Raw genomic sequence first — 18762 nt, 5'->3', positions numbered from 1 at the left:
ACTGTCAACCGTTTTATAAACGCGCACTGTTCGGAAAGTAGTAAATGTTAATTTAAAAAAAAAGTTGTTTTTAGACAGTTTTGAAACACGTATATTAGTTTGTGGTTTTCTTGGTATTTTGACTTTTTTGGCATCAACGATTCATTTTTCGATTTTGGTTATGTTTGCTTTGAAACCATCGTTCGTTTCACTCAATATTTTTTTTGAGTACTTTTCGAAATATTGGATGTCTGTAATTTTAAAATGAAGATCATATTTAATCGCAATTTGACACGGTTAATTTTTTTTTTTACAAAATATGAGAATCAAAACCCATCGTACTGAAATTGAAATTTAATTTAAGAAGTATGCAATGTGATAAAGTTAATTTTTGACATCTCATCAAAGATGAAGAAGAATATGGAAGTCTGGGCATTTACAGAGCTGACGACCGTCATAGGCTGGTTTAAGTGATCACTTTACACACGTGTAACATTCACCAATTCTAACCATTATTGACAACCACACTACTCAAAATGGTTCATATATATATATAGAACTTTCAAGAATTTGAGTACTGTGGTTGTCAACACTACTGAAATTGGTTCATATATAGAACTTTCAAGAATTTGAGTAGTGTGGTTGTCGATAATGGATAGAATCGGTGAATGTTACACGTGTGTAAAGTGATCACTAAAACCAGCCTATGACGGTCGTGAACCCCGTAAATGCCCAGACTTCCATATTCTTCTTCATCTTTGATGAGATGTCAAAAAATAATATGAAAATAACTCCTGTAATTGGAGATAATTCAGATTTTGTGAACAAGTATTTGGACACTCTCAAAATGTTGTGATAGAGTTGTAACGTTGTCATTCTAAGGGTGCTTACGGTACAGCACCGCAATACACAGTACACGGGCCGAGCAACAGTTTCCCGGTGGCTTCGGTTATACGTTATACGGCAAGTCGCCTAGTTAGCAACAGTTTATCCGTCTAACGGTCTGGTCGGCTAATCGGCGCTGATCTCCCGTTAAACTTGACGGACGGTTATTTGCCGATATCGAAACCGGAGGCGCCTGCTTATCGCGCTCAAGCTAATTTCCTACACTTAGTAATGCGCTAATTAATCTCACTTTAGAGGTGTACATTCAACAGAATCTTCGTTCCCCCTTTTGGCTATTTAACACATCCGATGCCTAATGTCTAAGTTTGTAAAAAATGCCCGTGGAGCACGTGATAGAAGTCAAACTTTAAAAAATATCAAGAAAAAGATAGAATTAGTAGGGATAGAGAGAGAGAGGAGATAGAGAGAGCATCTTAGAAGAAATACAATCACTTACCAATGAAAGAGTTTCTGCTCAATAAAAAGCTTCTTTTCATCTCACCAATAGATGTCTCTAGTGAAGTTCTAGTGATTCAAGAATAATGTTTCAAAATTGGTTCATATATTATATATAGAACCTCCAAGAATTTGAGTAGTGTGGTTGTCAATAATGGGTAGAATTGGTTAATGTTACACGTGTGTAAAGTGATCACTTAAACCAGCCTACGACGGTCGTCAGCCTCGTTAATGCCCAGACCTCCACATTCTTCTCCATCTTTGATGAGATGTCAAAAAATAATATGAAATACAATTCAAAATTGGCATAAAAATATTATATCACTCTCCTTATCATTCATCGTTCACTTTGTGTAATACCACTTTTAGAAAACAATAATTCGGGAGTACCGGTTCCGGAATGATCATTCCATCATCAGGTCATTAAAATTAAATTGTTACGGTCTGACATTTATTCATAAATAAAATTTTGAAAGAGAGAAATAATACGAATGAATCACAGTGGCAATATTTTTTCAAATGTGGAATTGAAGTTGAATTTAGTGGTTATTTACAATGGTTAGTATTACACAAAGTGAACGATGAATGATAAGGAGTGTTATATTACCATACCACAAAGTTAACTTTGTGGTATGGTAATATAACACTCCCTATCATAACCTAACAATGCTACAAAAGATTATGTTTATTGAATATGTTTACCGTCATTACTCGGTGCTTCAATTGGTTATACTGATATCAATGGTTTGTGATAACTAAAATATGATATATATATATATATATATATATATATATATATATATATATATATATATATATATATATATATATATATATATATATATATATATATATATATATATTTATATTGTATATATATATATATATATTGTATATATATATATATATATATATATATATATATATATATATATATATTTATATTGTATATATATATATATATATATATATTGTATATATATATATATATATATATATATATATATATATATATATATATGTCCGTGATATCATATTTTCGAGATAACGAGAAAGTCAAAAACAGGACACAGACGTAAAAAAACCTAAATAACCACAAAACACAATGATAAATATTACTTACAAAACGTGTGGTACCTGTTAGCGCATACGCGATACTCTTTTTATATCGCTTTGCATCGTTGTGTATAATAATTAAACCATATCCAAATGTGTACTATTACTAAACTATCCTCTGAGTGACGTTGTTTCTAAATATTGGTAAAAAATAAGAAAATCAAAAACTTTTATTATTTTATAAGTAATAGTAACGCAGTGTTACATATTAACGCAGTGTTAATAGTAACACTGCGTTAATATGACACAGTGCCCTATGCACCATTGGGGTGCGGATAAGGGGTGCGGATTGGGGTGCGGAATAGTAACATTCTTTGGGTTTAACAGATCGTGTAATAATGAAAAAAAATCAAGGTACATTGGGAAGGTACTGTGTAGCAGAGGGCGCGGGAAACATGTTTTTTTTTCTAGGAATCGTCATTTTGTCGTCGCAATTTTTACGATAGCTTAGTATTCTAGGGTTAAATATGAAGTGAAGTTATCTACGCTATGTAGGTAACATCAATCGGGTTTAGCGTGAAAGATCGATAACCGATAGATAACTGTAATGGTTTCGTTCTGAGAAATTGTAGAGAGTAATGTATACTTGGTGCTTGGTTTTGACTTACCGTGGTTAGTAGAGTCATTGATTGATTTGGCTCTTCGACCACAGGTGCCGCTTTCGGTACAAGTCTTACACTCGTACTGAACTAGACAAGAAAATAGAAAAGTTGTCGCGCCGAGTTGCGTTTTGGAGAATGTTACTAAGCGCAGTCGTTACCTTAGTATTTTGAGGCAGTTTATATAATTTTACTGTAGATGTCGTGGGAATAAATATTATTTAATTATTACTCAAAATGAATGAACTAAAAAATACTTATTTGGCTTAGTAATTACATAGTTATATTTTGTAAATTTTTCCTTTGATTTCCTTAAACATGCTTCTTACCTTATGCTTTTTTTAAATGCCTATTTACTGTACCTGCACTGCATCATATAAACGCACTGTTATCGTTATAATGCTGGGAACAGAGTGAATGGTGCACTAAAATCAGTTTTAGCAAATAAAAATCTATCGGCGGAAGCTAAACTGGCAGTACACAATGGAGTTCTGGTTCCAACCCTTATGTATGGAAGCGAAGCATGGAGTTGGCAAAAGAAGGATGAAAGCAGACTGAATGCAGTCGAAATGCGATCCCTCAGACGAATGTGTGGCAAAACGATGTTTGATAGATGTTCGAATGATGAAATAAGGAAAGAATGTAAGGCTGAGATAAGCATTATCGATAAAATTAAGAAAGGTGTGTTGAGATGGTTTGGACATGTGGAGCGTATGAGTGAAGAAAGAACGGTTAAACAAATTTATGAGGCTAATGTAGTTGGAAAAAGAAGCAGAGGACGACCGAGGAAAACTTGGCACAATCAGATATGTCAAATACTTGAAACCGGCCGGGTCAGGAGTCGTTATAATCGTCGGGTACGTATGAGGAGATGCATGAATGTAGAAGAGGCAAAGAATGTTTGCAAAGACAGAGTGGTGTGGCGTTCGATTCTCTCTGCCTACCCCTGCGGGGAAGCGGCGTGATGGTTAGTTAGTTTTAGTTAGTTATCGTTATAACCTTCCGCTTCAGGCACCAGTCCAGGGTAATACTGAATAAATAATAGATTGAAAAAACGTATGTTTTTACGCGAGTACGTAAAAACTAATCTTGAGAAAAGCGTTAAAAATAAGTGAAAACTCGTATCGTATTAAAGTTCTTTTCGTATCGATATGCATAGAAACTTTTCAGCGCCGTAAACTTTAAAATAAACTCGTTCTTATTTTTTACTTTTATTTTCTTATACCAGGAGTTGTATAATCAATATTTCTCTGATCCTAACAAAAAGCGTATGCGATTGTTATTGTTATTTTTTGATTGAGGCAATTGATGACGTCAATTTCTTTTGATAATCAGAAATAGATGTTGAATCACCAGTCCAGTATGAATTCAATTCCGGTGTTTGCCGTATGACGCACTGCTGTCGATAGAGCTTTAACTGATTGAACATAATTGGGACCTACATGCACCCTGTCTCCAGTCATCCCTACGCCGTCTTTTATGCTCACAGCACACGTCACATTTCCGTATTCCGAATTGTGTGTTTTCTCTTAGGAAAAATATCGGATATGGAAATATATCCTGTATGATGATGATTTTGATAGAAGTTTTCATTTGTGAAATCAAGTTGAACAAAATATGCATTTGAAATAATAAATAATTATCTTATTACAAATTATATGAATTTTGGATCATTGCGTCTTGGAATCTCGAAATCAGAATATTTTCCCTAATGTTTTATCTATTAACATACATATTAAAATACTGTTTTACGGTAGTCGAACTTTCCAAATAAAGCATAATTAATTAATTTATTTATTTTAATTTTATAAATATGAAGATTAAAAATAAATAGATTTAAAAAATGCATGAACATATATTTGTATACTTTGTCAAATATTCCGAAAATTCCGAATTCGTAAAACTAACGTTGCGACAAGGCTTAATTCTGTTCTTCAATGACGCATGTTGTCTCGATTGGATTAATATGTTTTCCTTAATTGTTTCGTATCTGTTCATTCTCTGTCTTTTGTCGGGTTCAGTACTTTTGTTTGTGAAGAAATTTAAATTGCTTAAACACTGTATGAAAGAAAATTGCTGTTTCTTAGAATATTTTGCTTAATAAGCTTACTGGTTAATCACGAGCGCCACTGTTTATTTTACTTTTTTTTTAATTCACGTTTTAATTAAAACACAATCTTTTAATTATTTTTTACTTTACATCAAGCGCTAAATTAGCAAATATATACATACAAATATGTATACTTAATATGGAATATTTTTTACGTATATTGAAGTGAAAAAAATCACAACAAAGTTCTGACACGCGACGAGCTTCGGTGGAAAATTTCATTAAAAGTTTCGATATTACCTTCGAACAACAACAACAAAATCATTAAAAAATACGATTTGATCTTCTGTCCCCGACCAAAGCAATTTCTTGTACAGCAGCTTTCGGCTTATACTGAATTCGTAAATATTTGGACCTATGACATCAATGTTTTAATTATTTAATTTTTTTTTTGTGTAATTTAATTCATTTGCTAGATATTTCTACTTTTGACAATCTTAAAATTAGATACGCTGTTCTCTCCAATAAAGAGACTAAGCCCTTGGGCTTGGAGAGGGACTTACATTCATTATTTATTGTTTATACATATGCTTATTAGAGATATAATTTTTTTAATGTACATATTTTGTTGTTTTTTTTTTTTATTAACATGTTTATAATTGATTTTATTTATTTTTAAGCAATTTAATGTCTTCAATTTTTTTTCATGTGTAGGAAGGCTATTGAAGTATTTGGTTCCTAAATATGTTAAGGTTCTGTTGGAATAGCTTGGTATTGCATTTTGGTGTTTTAAAGTTATTTTTATATCTCGCTATGAATAAAAAACATAGTGCATTAAATATGATTCCACGTGTTTTATAATATATAATTATTTATTTTAATTAGTGGCCTCATTCAGCTGTCTCCGATTGTATATTGTACTTTTAATTGCTTTCTCCCACACTACCGTACTCTGCATGAACTGAAGTTTTTCAGTTTATGCAGAGTACTAAAATAAATCAACTTTTTCTACGAGTTTGTAACTCCGTTTCTCTACGATTTAGTTTTATTCATATTTTTCCACGAGCAAAAAAACCACCACAACAATGTGTATTTTCAAAAAGTTAAAGAAACTTCTCAAGAAATAATTGTTCTTTCTGAAATTTTATATCGTGAATTAGCGTGCTTTTATGTTGATGTATACAGGGAGCGACGAAATAAAAGGCGTATTGAAAATACTATCACAAACAAAGGGTATGTTTCTTGTGATCCAGTCTGCTAAAAAATGGACCCTGCTATAAAAAAGGTTTGATGTATAAAATATAGTAATATCCAAAAGTAAGTCCGCCTAGTAACGCAATGTTCAACACGCTCGGCTACCGTACTGGAGGTCCCAGGATCTCTTCCCAGGGAATCACTTATATTTATTTGCCCCCCCACCCCGAGTAAATATAAGGGATTTTTCTCTCTAATATTAATTCAATATTGCCCTGGACCTAAAGCGGAGGGCTGATCACCTTTCCTTCATGTGTTAGTAATCAAGATAACACTGCGTTTATATGATGCAATCCCTATGCACCATCTGTTGCGGATAACTTGGTATTAAATTCACCAAAAAAGGAATAAAATTTTCTGAATCGATACGTATTGTAGGAGGGATGATGCACTTTAAATTGTAGCTGGCATATAGGGAAGAGTCACACTATGGTAATATTATTGAATGATAATTACCTTTTAAAAATATATTATTGAAATCAAATAAATGATTCTTCATCTGTTTTATTAAAATGTGTAAATAAATACAATTATACAATTGTTTTGCTAATTTTAACATTTTATTTGCTCTAATAACTTTTTTTCCACTGTTTTCACACATTTCCTGTTGCCGTTAATATTTCTTTTCGATAATGTCACTTTTAACCTTTTATTAAATAACAAAGCTATTATGAACAATTCGGCTCACGGGTTATCGCTATTGCGATTCCATTTATCTCATTATTTTATAGAGTTATTCTTTTCGTTACATTGTTTACGCGGCGTGGCCTCAGTTTCCAGATATCGATTGAAAGAAATGTTCAGTATGCTGAATCTATTAATAGTTACGTTTTCTCCACATTATCTTTGTGTAAATAAGCGATGCCTCCTCGGTACACGACTTACGGCTTAATCCGCGATGAGTATTAAAAAAATATTTGTAACAAGTCCGGCCACACGTTGCTGTGGCTCGATCTGGTTAAATGGAAAAGAAGAAGAAAAAAATGCGAAGTATTCATTTCTATGTTTCATTTCATAATGCTTGTGAAGCATTGAAAATATTAAAAATTTATGAAACATAAAGGTGTGACTAATCGCTCACTACTTTCAAGAACGTCATAAATCAAAAAACTTGATTTTTCAGGAGAACGTTTTTAAAAGATAATACAACGTATTAAAAATAAATATCAAGCCACTTATTGAACTTTTTACTGTGCAACAGATCTTTTTAGGTAAAACCTTAAGGTTTTTTCTCCATTGGAAAATTATTTAGTATATTTAAAAAAACAATTGAACAATATCTTTTCTTCAAAATGCAAAAACAACACTTTCTGCCATGTACCGGGTAAATATTAAGTTAAAAATATGCCTCTTTTGCTGAGATATAGTACATTTTTTGGGCATTCCGAAAACATGCACAACTGAAAATTGACAATTTTTTATTTATGACGTTCTTGAAAGGAATGAGCGTAATGAGTAACTGCTATTTATTCGGTTATCCAATTCGAAAGGTATTCGTCACTTTCTTGATTTTCACTTCGTCCTAGCTTATGTAAAATTATCAAATATATTAGAAGATAGAAATATTTTGATATTTTTAAGTATATTTTTGCGGATCGGCAAGAGTTAAGCGTTTTCTTCTAATTAAGTTTAATTTGTCCGCCTTTGTGGTGTAATGGTCAGCACGCTCGGCTACCGTACTGGAGGTCCCGGGTTCGATTCCCAGGGGGGTCAAATAAATATAAGTGATTTTTTCACTCCAATATTGCCCTATACTGGTACCTGAAGCGGAGGGCTGACCACCTTTCCTTTATGTGTTAGCGATCAAGATAACACTGCGTTTATATGATGCAGTGCCCTATGCACCATTGGGGTGCGAACAAGGGTTTAAAGAAAAAAGAAGAAGTTTAATATTTCGTTGGCAAAACATTTTTACAATCATAGCAAGCTGTTGTATTTTTATCCATACGAATGAAGCCTTCTCTGATAACGTAGACTAATCGTATAATTCGATAAAAGTGAAATTAGTATTGAGTCGTCGCTCAGTTATGGAGGATAATAATGAGAAGGGAGTTGCAATATGACTCCAACAAACTAACATTATGACCTTCAGCAGTTGACCCTCGTTTGCAGAGGTCACCTAATCCCAGGCGACGATATGGAAACGGGTGCAGCACATACTCGTGTATCATAATTATGTGTTTTATTACGTAAATTATTTTTACTGCTCACGATATAATGATGCACGGTAAAAAATACGATTTTTTTTGAGTTTCGTTATTTCTTAAAAATGTGCCGAAAAATAGGTTTAATTAAACTAATATTCTTTTTTATTATTTTTTTGTTATGTATTAATTTTAAATCAAACTCAGTTTTTTTGAGTCTACTTAGTTTTGAATAAAACGCCAAATCAATAAATAAACAAATCATATTGATTTTTCACTAGCTATGACTAGGGAATACAGTCCTAAGATTCTAAGGGTTTTTTTTTAAGCGGCTGGATCAGGAGTCCAAATAATCAGCGGGTATGTATGAGGAAATGCATGAATGTAGGAGAGGCGAACAATGTAGGATGTAGGAGAGGCGAACAATAAACAAATCATATTGATTTTTAACTAGCTATGACTAGGGAATACAGTCCTAAGATTCTAAGGTTTTTTTTAAGCGGTTGGATCAAGAGTCGAAATAATCAGCGGGTATGTATGAGGAGATGCATGAATGTAGGAGAGGCGAACAATGTTCGCAAAGGCGTGCTATTTTTTCTGACTACCCCTGCGGAGAAGCAACGTGATCGTTAGTTAGTTTTATTAATTTAATATAGAAAGATGGAAGAGTTTAAAAAAAAATGCATTTTCTAGATATTTCTATTTTACAATCTTAAAATTAATTTCGCTCTTCTCCCCAATAAAGAGACTAAGCTCTTGTGCTTGGAGAGGACCTTACACTTATTATTTATTAGTTAGTTAGTTAGTATTAAAAACTTTATAAAATTAAACAATTTTGTTTTAACCATTTTTGTAAATGCAACATTTAGGATTTTTTACCGAGTGTGTGTTTTTGGTAAAGAAATGTTTATGAGTATTTTAGAAAACTAATTATGAGTATTTTAATGTTTTCAATGTTTTAGAATTTTATAAACCCTGATGATGATAAGGTTCTTGTCGAAACGGGTAGGTTAAAGTGTACTAATAATAAAAAAGTTTTACAAATTTCATAAAATGTGCCACAAAGTATCTGCGAAAAACATTCAAGTATTGAAAACATTTAGTCAAAGTACTTAACGTAACTTTTTTTATAATCTAATATTTTTCATTATAACACGTATTACAGATTTAAAAAATCTATCCTGGAATTTAATTTTTACAATCGCAAAATCCGGGGAACGCAAAATAGTGCATCTGGATGAGAAATAGGAACATTATAGTAAGGACACGGTTGTTGTCACTTCAGCATTTGTAATTATAGCGAAAATGTGTCCATTCCCATTTGTACATACTTCTTCTTCTTCTTCTTCTTCTTATTGTAGGCCTTACGGCCTGTTTTTAAGAGGGATTAGCCTCCTGCGACGTCGATTCCCAGCTATCGGCCCATCTCTTTGGTGGTCTACCCGGGAGTCGTCTACATACATACTGGAATATTATCTACCAACACCCTGCTTTGATCATCCCTTCTATATATATATATATATATATATATATATATATATATATATATATATATATATATGTATGTATGTATGTATGTATGTATGTATGTATGTATGTATGTATGTATGTATGTATGTATGTATGTATGTATGTATGTATGTATGTATGTATGTATGTATGTATGTATGTATGTATGTATGTATGTATGTATGTATGTATGTATGTATGTATGTATGTATGTATGTATGTATGTATGTATGTATGTATGTATGTATGTATGTATGTATGTATGTATGTATGTATGTATGTATGTATGTATGTATGTATGTATGTATGTATGTATATATATATATATATATATATATATATATATATATATATATATATATACACATAAAAGTCAACACACTAGTTTCGCTGTAGCTTGTGCACCCAATAACGATTTAGCGGATTTCAGCCATTTATCGATTCCACACAACCCATAAAAGGGCACATTTCGGTCAAAGCAAATACCACAATCCTGCCGGAATATGACGCCATTCATTTGAATCGCAGAGTTTTCAAATGACCACGTTTCTTATTTTTTGCTTCCAAAATGTGTTTAATAATACTTTTGCAATATGTTAAATTTTCGATGCAATAAAAGTAATGTCCAAAATATACACGTTTCTTGCCAGGTAAGGTATTTTTCGACGACTTATTTCATGTAATAACTTTCTACGATCTGAAACCCTTAAAAATCGGCGACAATTTCGCGACAACCGAAACTTTTTCTACTGAATAAAATAAAACAACTGTCGACTTTTACTATAAACATAAAGTTCTTTGGTTTTCGCCATTGATTTTTCACCAGGCTATTAAGTTTATTATTTTCCATGTTTCTATAACTTCAGCCCAAAACCCATTCATTTTTAGTTTAACAACATATATTATTCTATAAGTGAAAATCTTTGGTATAACGATTTTTTTCTCCGCCTTTATTATTAAGTAATGTGTTATTATGCTGTAATTTCGTAATGACTGTAATCAATACACTCGTACATAGAGTCATGTAAATGTTTACATCTAGTTTAATATCGTCATATAAAATGAATACAGTGGAACCCCAGAAAGTCGAACTAATTGTGGCTGTGGCCTGTTCGGATTTGGAAAAGTTCGGATTAGCCGAGAATTTTTTAATACAGTATATAAATAGTAATTTACACTAATTTGTATGCGCAGCAATAACGTTAATAAAGGACTAGACTTTGTTTCTTTCCATTGTACATTATTTGCAACATTTTGCATTTCAATATAATAATAAACAAATTTATGTGGCGAATGTAGTTGGAAAAAGAAGCAGAGGAAGACAGAGGAAAACTTGGCACTCTCAGGTATGTCAAATACTTGAAAGCGGCCGGGTCAGGAGTCGTAATAATCGTCGGGTATGTATGAGGAGATGCATGAATGTAGAAGAGGCAAAGAATGTTTGCAAAGACAGAATGGTGTGGCGTTCGATTCTCTCTGTCTACCCCTGCGGGCGTGATGGTTAGTTAGTAAGTATATAATAATACAGTACTTGAGAAGCAATACAGATACAGTACTGTAAACTTTATTAGCGTTTCAATAATTTTTTAAACAAAATTAGTCTAAATATAATAATTTTATGTAATAATAAATTGTACGTCATTCTTTGCATGCTTTAGTTGCAAATGTTTTCCTACAAATACTTTTCTTCAAAATCATGTTCGGAGATCTCGGGATTTAGGATTTCCGGGGTTCCACTGTAGTTCGAACCTTGTCATTTTTATTTACTTCCTGTATTTTTTATTCAATTCAAATTAACAAATCTATTTCGTTTTTTAACAAACAATAGCAATTTAAACTTTCCTGTCCTTTCCTGAAAATAACTGTCACAAAGTAAATCAATGTTGACTGAATTAATTGGTTTATTAAATGACATTTCGCTCACTCCTTTCAAGAACGTCATAAATCAAAAAACTTGATTTTTCAGGATAACGTTTTAAAAGTTTAAAAATATAACACAATTTATTAAAAATAAATATCAAGCCACTTATTGAACTTTTTACTGTGCAACAGATCTTTTTAAGTAAAACCTGAAGGTTTTTTCTCCATTTGAAAAATATTATGTATATTTAAAAAAATAATTAAACCTTTTATTCAAAATGCAAAAACAACATGTTCTGCCCTGTAGCGAGTAAATATTAAGTTAAAAATATGCCTCTTTTGCTCGGATATAGTACATTTTATGGACACTCCGAAAACATGCACAACTGAAAATTGACGATTTTTGATTTAGGACGTTCTTGAAAGGAGTGAGCGATTTATGATATTTACTTTACCATTACATTCGTTTCTTTAACAAGTATGTATACGAAAAAGAAAAGTATGTAGTTTATTTGCTTTTCCACTACGTATTTTTTCAAATGTCAGACTACATTCAAATGTTTTTTTTTCCTACTGTTTATTAGGCATTTTATATCCACAATTCACTAGAATCTTTCATGTTTTCTTTTTATACCCGACAGTAAAATATTTTTATCACCCCTACATATTGATAAGCATTGTATTTCACTCCTACTACACATTCATAAAAATATTTATTTCCTGTTTTTATTCGGGCATACATATCACTGTTTACTGTACGTACGATCATGTATACTGATTTCATTTCTGTTACCTATTTACGCTTCATTTTATTTTATATTCTTTTATTTATTTGTTTGTTCTATTTTATTCCATGTTTTTTTTTACACTATTTGGTAAACTTTATTCGGCCATCTTTTATTTCCTCCAACCGTCTTATTTGCTTTGATAGCGGTGAGAAATTCGTTGCATTATTTTGTATAAATTCCCATATTGCGATTGGTTCAGGAACTTCACACAGCTAATTATAGTGCTAACCCATGCTTTATAAATATGTCCACTTAGTAATGTAGCGGTAAGTGCATGTTGCTACGCAATGCATGCCGTTCTGTGTTCTTTTCGAGCCATGTAACCAAATATTGAAATTGAATATGTCACTCTTTTTTCAAGAACAAGAAAAAGCTCATGGATAGATCAGTTGCTATTTACATTTGTTATCATGTTGATTGAATAAAGCAGTCTTTGATAGTCTAAAGTCGAGATTTTCGGGACTCCAAATGTGTTTTTTTTTTTAAATATTGAATTAAAGAAATCAAAATGTGTATTTTTTTTCAGTTTCTCTAAATTTGTCTAAATTTTCCATTGTTCTCTCCCTTTTCAGACGGATGGCAAGATGGTGTTTGACGTCATCCAGCGCATGGAAGACACGGAACCTTTCTCCGAAGAACTTCTGGCCGCCATGAAAAGACTGTGGGCTGACCACGGGGTCCAGGAGTGCTTCGGTCGCTCCAACGAGTACCAGCTCAATGATTCTGCCAAATAGTAAGTTTTACCTTTGCACTACTGATCATCCAAAAATTACACGTGTTCCGAAGTGGGGTACCAAAAGACCCCAGTTCATATTTGTGTGGAAGTCGTATTACTTAGCTCGTAACTCGCCGTCATCTGAGTCACAGATTCCAGCGCAGCGCCGCGCGGCGACTGACGGCGGCCATCCGATAAGCGAGAAGCCAGAAATCAGACGAAAGCGGAGTAATCTAATTGTCTCGCTCTCTCCTTGTGGTAATTCCACATTTATTAGAATGAAAGAAATAACATGTCGCCAGCAAACAAAAAAATTATGTCCCGATATACATAAAAGTACATAGAACTTGCGGTACCAACTGGTTATGCTTTTCATCAACAAAAAAATTGAAACGTTTGACGATTGAACTTGAAAAGGGGAATATTTTCTTAAATATTATTTTTCAGATTACAAAAAATATGGCATAAATAACTTTTTTAATTCTAAAGTTATCGAATTAAAATTCATATATGGGGAATTTCTTTAGTAGGAATAAGCGCTAAACGTGTATTAGTGATAACTATGCCGAATGGCTTAAAAATATTAAAATAGCGTAATTAAATTAGCGGAGTTGAATTTTATGTAGAAATGTATAATTTGCGAATGCAAACTCAGCTTAAATCCCCTCGGCCACTCATGCTTATACTCGCTTGTCTCAAAGCGAGTATAAACATGAGCATCGCGTGAATGCTACACACAGAGAGAACAGTATATGCCAATACAATATGTACAAAAATAAATTTTAGATTATTTTGTTTTTTGAATTTCGTTTTGAAAATTGCCATTTTGTCAGCATATCGTGATCGTCGGCGATATGTTGAACGTGTTAACCGAACGTGCAGATTTTGCCTAATTAAGAGGGATCATAGAACATTCCTCTCGTGTCTATGAATAGAACAAACATCGGAATAGGCCGCACGGTTTATCAGTTGTACGAGTTTTAGCGGTGCGCGATTTCTAGTGTTTACCTTCCACGCTAATTCCGACCATTCCGTGTTTACTCTGGACGTCGTATAATACAAACAAGAATTTCATTATTCCCCATACCGCCCCCTCGCTCACCCTTCCTCGCCGCCCGCCGCCGCACCCGTACGACTGCCGGCTGCGAAGGAATTAATCGATCCAATCTTCACACTCTGGACGTGATTTTTTTTCACGCATTTATTATTTTTTTTTTTTTTATATATTTGTTAGTTGTCTAAGAAAAATTTCCTTGTCTGTTATATATTGTACAAGGATTTATAGCATATTTCGTAGTCATACAGGAGAAAGTGACCAAGTGCATTTTTTGCAAAAACGTGATCATTGACTATTTGATATCATACTAGCTTAATATTGCCATGAAAAATAATTCAGAGGATTTCAAACTTGGAAGTATAGTATATTGATTTGTTAAAAATGACTAACTGCATTGGTGTTTATTTTCTTGCCAAGCAAAAGTGACTTAAATGACCCTCCTGAACATTTTACGTTTTGGTAGTTGGTCACTTTCTCCTGTACGACTACGATTTAGTTAATATACATCATTCATGATCCGTCATATAGTTCATTTATTTGTCTCATTTATTTATTTAAACATTTTACATACACAAGTCACATATATAATATTCTCGATGAGATATTTCCATTACTTATTTTGGGACATGGGATTGAGGTAAACAGGACTGAAAAACAAACAAGATAACACAGAGCAAAAAAAAAAGATACAGTAAATAGGCATATATAAAAATAAAAACAAAATATAAGGTAAGAAGCATGTTTAAAGGAAAAATATGACTAATCACCAACACAAATATCTTTCCATTAAGCATTTTTTCAGTTCATTAATTTTTGATCCCTGATTGGGTTCTGTTTTTTTATGTTAGGTAGTTGGTTAATTTGGGTATAGGCAATATATTGCAAGGACCTTACGGTTTGGTGTTGGTGTTAGTGTTGCTGTGAGCTGTAAGCTTTATGTTAAGAATCGTTCATTGATAAAAATATTTTTCACATATATTATGTTCACACATTTATTAAAAATAGGCACTTTTTTTACATATATATTTTTTTAACTACCCCAAAGCCTCATTTCAAATCGCTTGTCTGCAGGTAGGATAGTGAGGATTGGGAAGGTATATCGCTCACTCCTTTCAAGAACGTCATAAATTAAAAAACTTGATTTTTCAGGAGAACGTTTTTAAAGTTTAAAAATATAATACATTGTATTATAAATAAATATCAAGGCACTTATTGAACTTTTTACTGTGCAACAGGTCTTTTTAGGTGAAACCTAAAGGTCTTTCTCCATTTCAAAAATATTTAACATATTCAAAAAAATACTTAAACAATTCATTTTCTTCAAAAAGCAAAAACAACACCTTCTGCCCTGTAGCGGGTAAATATTAAGTTAAAAATATGCCGCTTTTGCTGGGATATTGTACATTTTCTGGGCATTCCGAAAACACGCACAACTGAAAATTGTCGATTTTTGATTTATGACGTTCTTGAAAGGAGTGAGCGATATGTGAAAAATACTATAAATAAACCTAGACCGATTAAAAAAAATCAATTCATTTTGCAATTGGCGGGAATCGAACACACGACGCCAATTTCGCAGTCGAGCGTCTACCCAACTACGCCACGGCGCCTGGCGCACTCGACGTCTATATGCACGCTATAATTTATTTTCCCATCAATTTTCACCAATCAATACTTCGTCATGGGATTCACCCCACATAACAAACACCATAACCTGCTATTTTTTCTTCTGCTTGAATCCGAGCCTCTCGCAATTCCGTAAATTATTTCCAAATACATACAACTTTATCTTCATTCTAGAAACTACTTGTCACATCCATTACATAACATTACATATTACAGCCATTATATAAGCACACAAACAAGGTTTATAGATTTTCTTCCCATGTAACGATGAGTATACATAAGTATGTAAATAACGTTGTAATTCCTCACCTGTTGTCGATTTCTATAACTCGTCTTTGTAAAACTGGCCCACATGGTTTATTTCGAAATACAGTATAAGAAATATCAATCATTACTCATATGTCGGCTGTCGAAAAACTTCTGTTGTATTTAGTCCAGATCGAATATCTTCCGGATCGGAATTTAACAGATATAAACATATAGAGCGCTTGTGCACAATACGGAATTTAACTGTCCGGCTTTTTTACGGTCCGGTTTAGCATTTAAAAAAAAAAAACGGATGATTGGCTTGTGCACTTGTCCGTCTTTCTCCGGATCTGTGCGCTCGATCGGTGCACGTGAACTCGATCACGGTAAACTGTCAAACTTCGTAGTAGTTCTGCCGGACAGTAAAATTCTGTGTAGTGCACAAGCGCCCTTATAAGCCTTCTTGATTCTCTGATTTAGTTTGGCTAATTAATATGATTCCGCCTCCGTAGTGTAATGGTCAGCACGCTCAGCTACCGTTCTGGAGGTCCCGGGTTCGAATCCCAGTGGGGTGGTTCAAATAAATATAAGTGATTTTTTCACTCTAATATTTATTCAATATTACCCTGGACTGTAGCGGAGGGCTGATCACCTTTCCTTCGCGTGTTAACGATCAAGATAACACTGCGTTTATATGATGCAGTGCCCTATGCACCATTTGGGTGCGGATAAGGGTTAGAAGACATATTATTCTGCATGCAATTTAATCGAAAAAATGTGCGAAAGTACAAATTAAGCAATAATTAACCTAAATAATAATAATTAATGCTTACAATTTATTTGACTTTTTCACGTCATAGTACAAATTTAATACTACCGTTTGCAATTTGGCATCACTTCATTTATAGTTCTTAAACACTATGTAAATATTCTTCCCGGATATTAAGAAATCGTTTTGTCGCTATTCTCGAGTTTCGTCATCTTGAACTTTAACGGCTCCACCGGAACGTAAGTCGGGGTGACTTTGTAAGTCAGCGGCGGATATTCGAAGTCCACCTGATACTTCCGGAATATCTGGAAAATGTAAACACGTTTGTAATACTTATTTATTTGTTTACAAAAATGTTAATAATATTAGTATATAACCACCCACCGAGATTTTTATGTCTACCTGTTTCGAGACGTACCCGTCTCTTCGTCAGGACAATCACTACCACAGCATGCAAACAATACCACCCTTCACCACCATAGCACCATTTACACACTCAAAACTACACAAAATGTCTAACACATGCGATTTTTGGTCGTTTTTGCAACGTGATTTTTGCGACGTTTGTATTAGTTTTCCGGTACGGGTATGCCTCGCTCAGTCCGACAATTTGGCCGATCTCTCCTATTGATGTGTGAGGAGATGCATGGATGCGGAAGAGGCGAAGAATGTTTGCAAAGACAGAGTGATATGGCGTTCTATTATCTACCTGCCGCTGCATGATATTAAGTTAGTTATATGAGAGCTCCACAACATTTTGTGTTTGCCCAAATCCTTGTTCACAAATTTGGGCTGCTTCCACTTGGGAGCTATTTTTACTTTTTGACATGTCAACATAGATGGAGAAGAATATGGAAGTCTGGGTTTTAACAGGGCTTACGACCTGTTATTGGCTGGTTAATTGATCATTTTATACACGTGTAATCATGGGTAGAATGGTGAACGTTACACGTGTATAACGTGAAATGACTTTTTTTGATCTCCTAGATATGATCAATCTCGTGAGACGTTACATATGAGTTCACAACAGTCATCTGTTGGATTGAGAAAGATTTTATTGAGCAGAGACCCTTTTATTTGGATGTATGATCATATCGACGTGCCCTACGTAAAGTGCTCTAACTACATTTTTGTGGTATTCGGTGTACGTTATCAACTGAACCTTATCTACAAATATAAACAAACAAAAAAATATAAAAAATAAATTACGCCTAGTTTTCAGGCGTATAAGACGCTGTCTACATCGAATTTTCGAATTGAATTAAACTCCTAAAACGCAAACTACTTAATTTTGACAAAGCATAAAGTTTTAAAACGATTTAATTGATTATTTTTTCGTGTTTTTGAATGTATAATACTAGTTAAGAATTTCAGATAAAACCGTTACTTAATAAATAAAAATACGTTGAAAAAAAATGTTCTAAGCTCTCTCCTGTAATGTAACAGATTCGCAGATAGAGTACTATACGTAGGGGCCGTCGATTTATCATAAAATTTGAATATTGTGGTTGTTAATCATGGGTAGAGAACAGTGAATGTTGCACGTGTGTAAAATGATAACCTGACCAGCCTATTACTGGTCATGAGCCCTGTAAATACACAGACTTCCATTTTCCTCTTCATCCGTGTTGGGATGTCATAATGTAAATTTGAGATGGTTGATGACAATTTTTCTCTGTCCAAGTGAACTCATGTAGTAAAAAAACGGA

At 33.2% G+C, this 18762-nt stretch overlaps 2 protein-coding genes across 3 annotated transcripts in view; one reads left to right on the top strand and one right to left on the bottom strand.

The window, feature by feature from the left end:
• Galphao (G protein alpha o subunit) overlaps positions 1-18762 on the top strand; it is a 188922-nt gene that overhangs the window by 92751 nt on the left and 77409 nt on the right. For both annotated transcript variants that reach the window (XM_088278331.1, XM_088278330.1), the window contains exon 4: positions 13213-13373. In XM_088278331.1, coding sequence (XP_088134457.1) covers positions 13213-13373 — 161 coding nt within the window. The remainder of the gene's footprint in view (positions 1-13212; positions 13374-18762) is intronic.
• Cyp49a1 (Cytochrome P450 49a1) overlaps positions 17032-18762 on the bottom strand; it is a 77366-nt gene continuing 75635 nt past the window's right edge. Inside the window, exon 11 of the mRNA XM_088278329.1 lies at positions 17032-17358. Within this exon, the coding sequence (XP_088134455.1) occupies positions 17227-17358 (132 nt within the window). The 3' untranslated portion in view covers positions 17032-17226. The remainder of the gene's footprint in view (positions 17359-18762) is intronic.

Source organism: Brachycentrus maculatus, unplaced genomic scaffold, assembly GCF_059751285.1.
Source record: "Brachycentrus maculatus isolate JH-2025_06_01 unplaced genomic scaffold, ASM5975128v1 h1tg000056l, whole genome shotgun sequence".
Lineage (NCBI taxonomy): Eukaryota > Metazoa > Arthropoda > Insecta > Trichoptera > Brachycentridae > Brachycentrus > Brachycentrus maculatus.
This window is presented reverse-complemented; position numbering and strand designations above follow the sequence as displayed.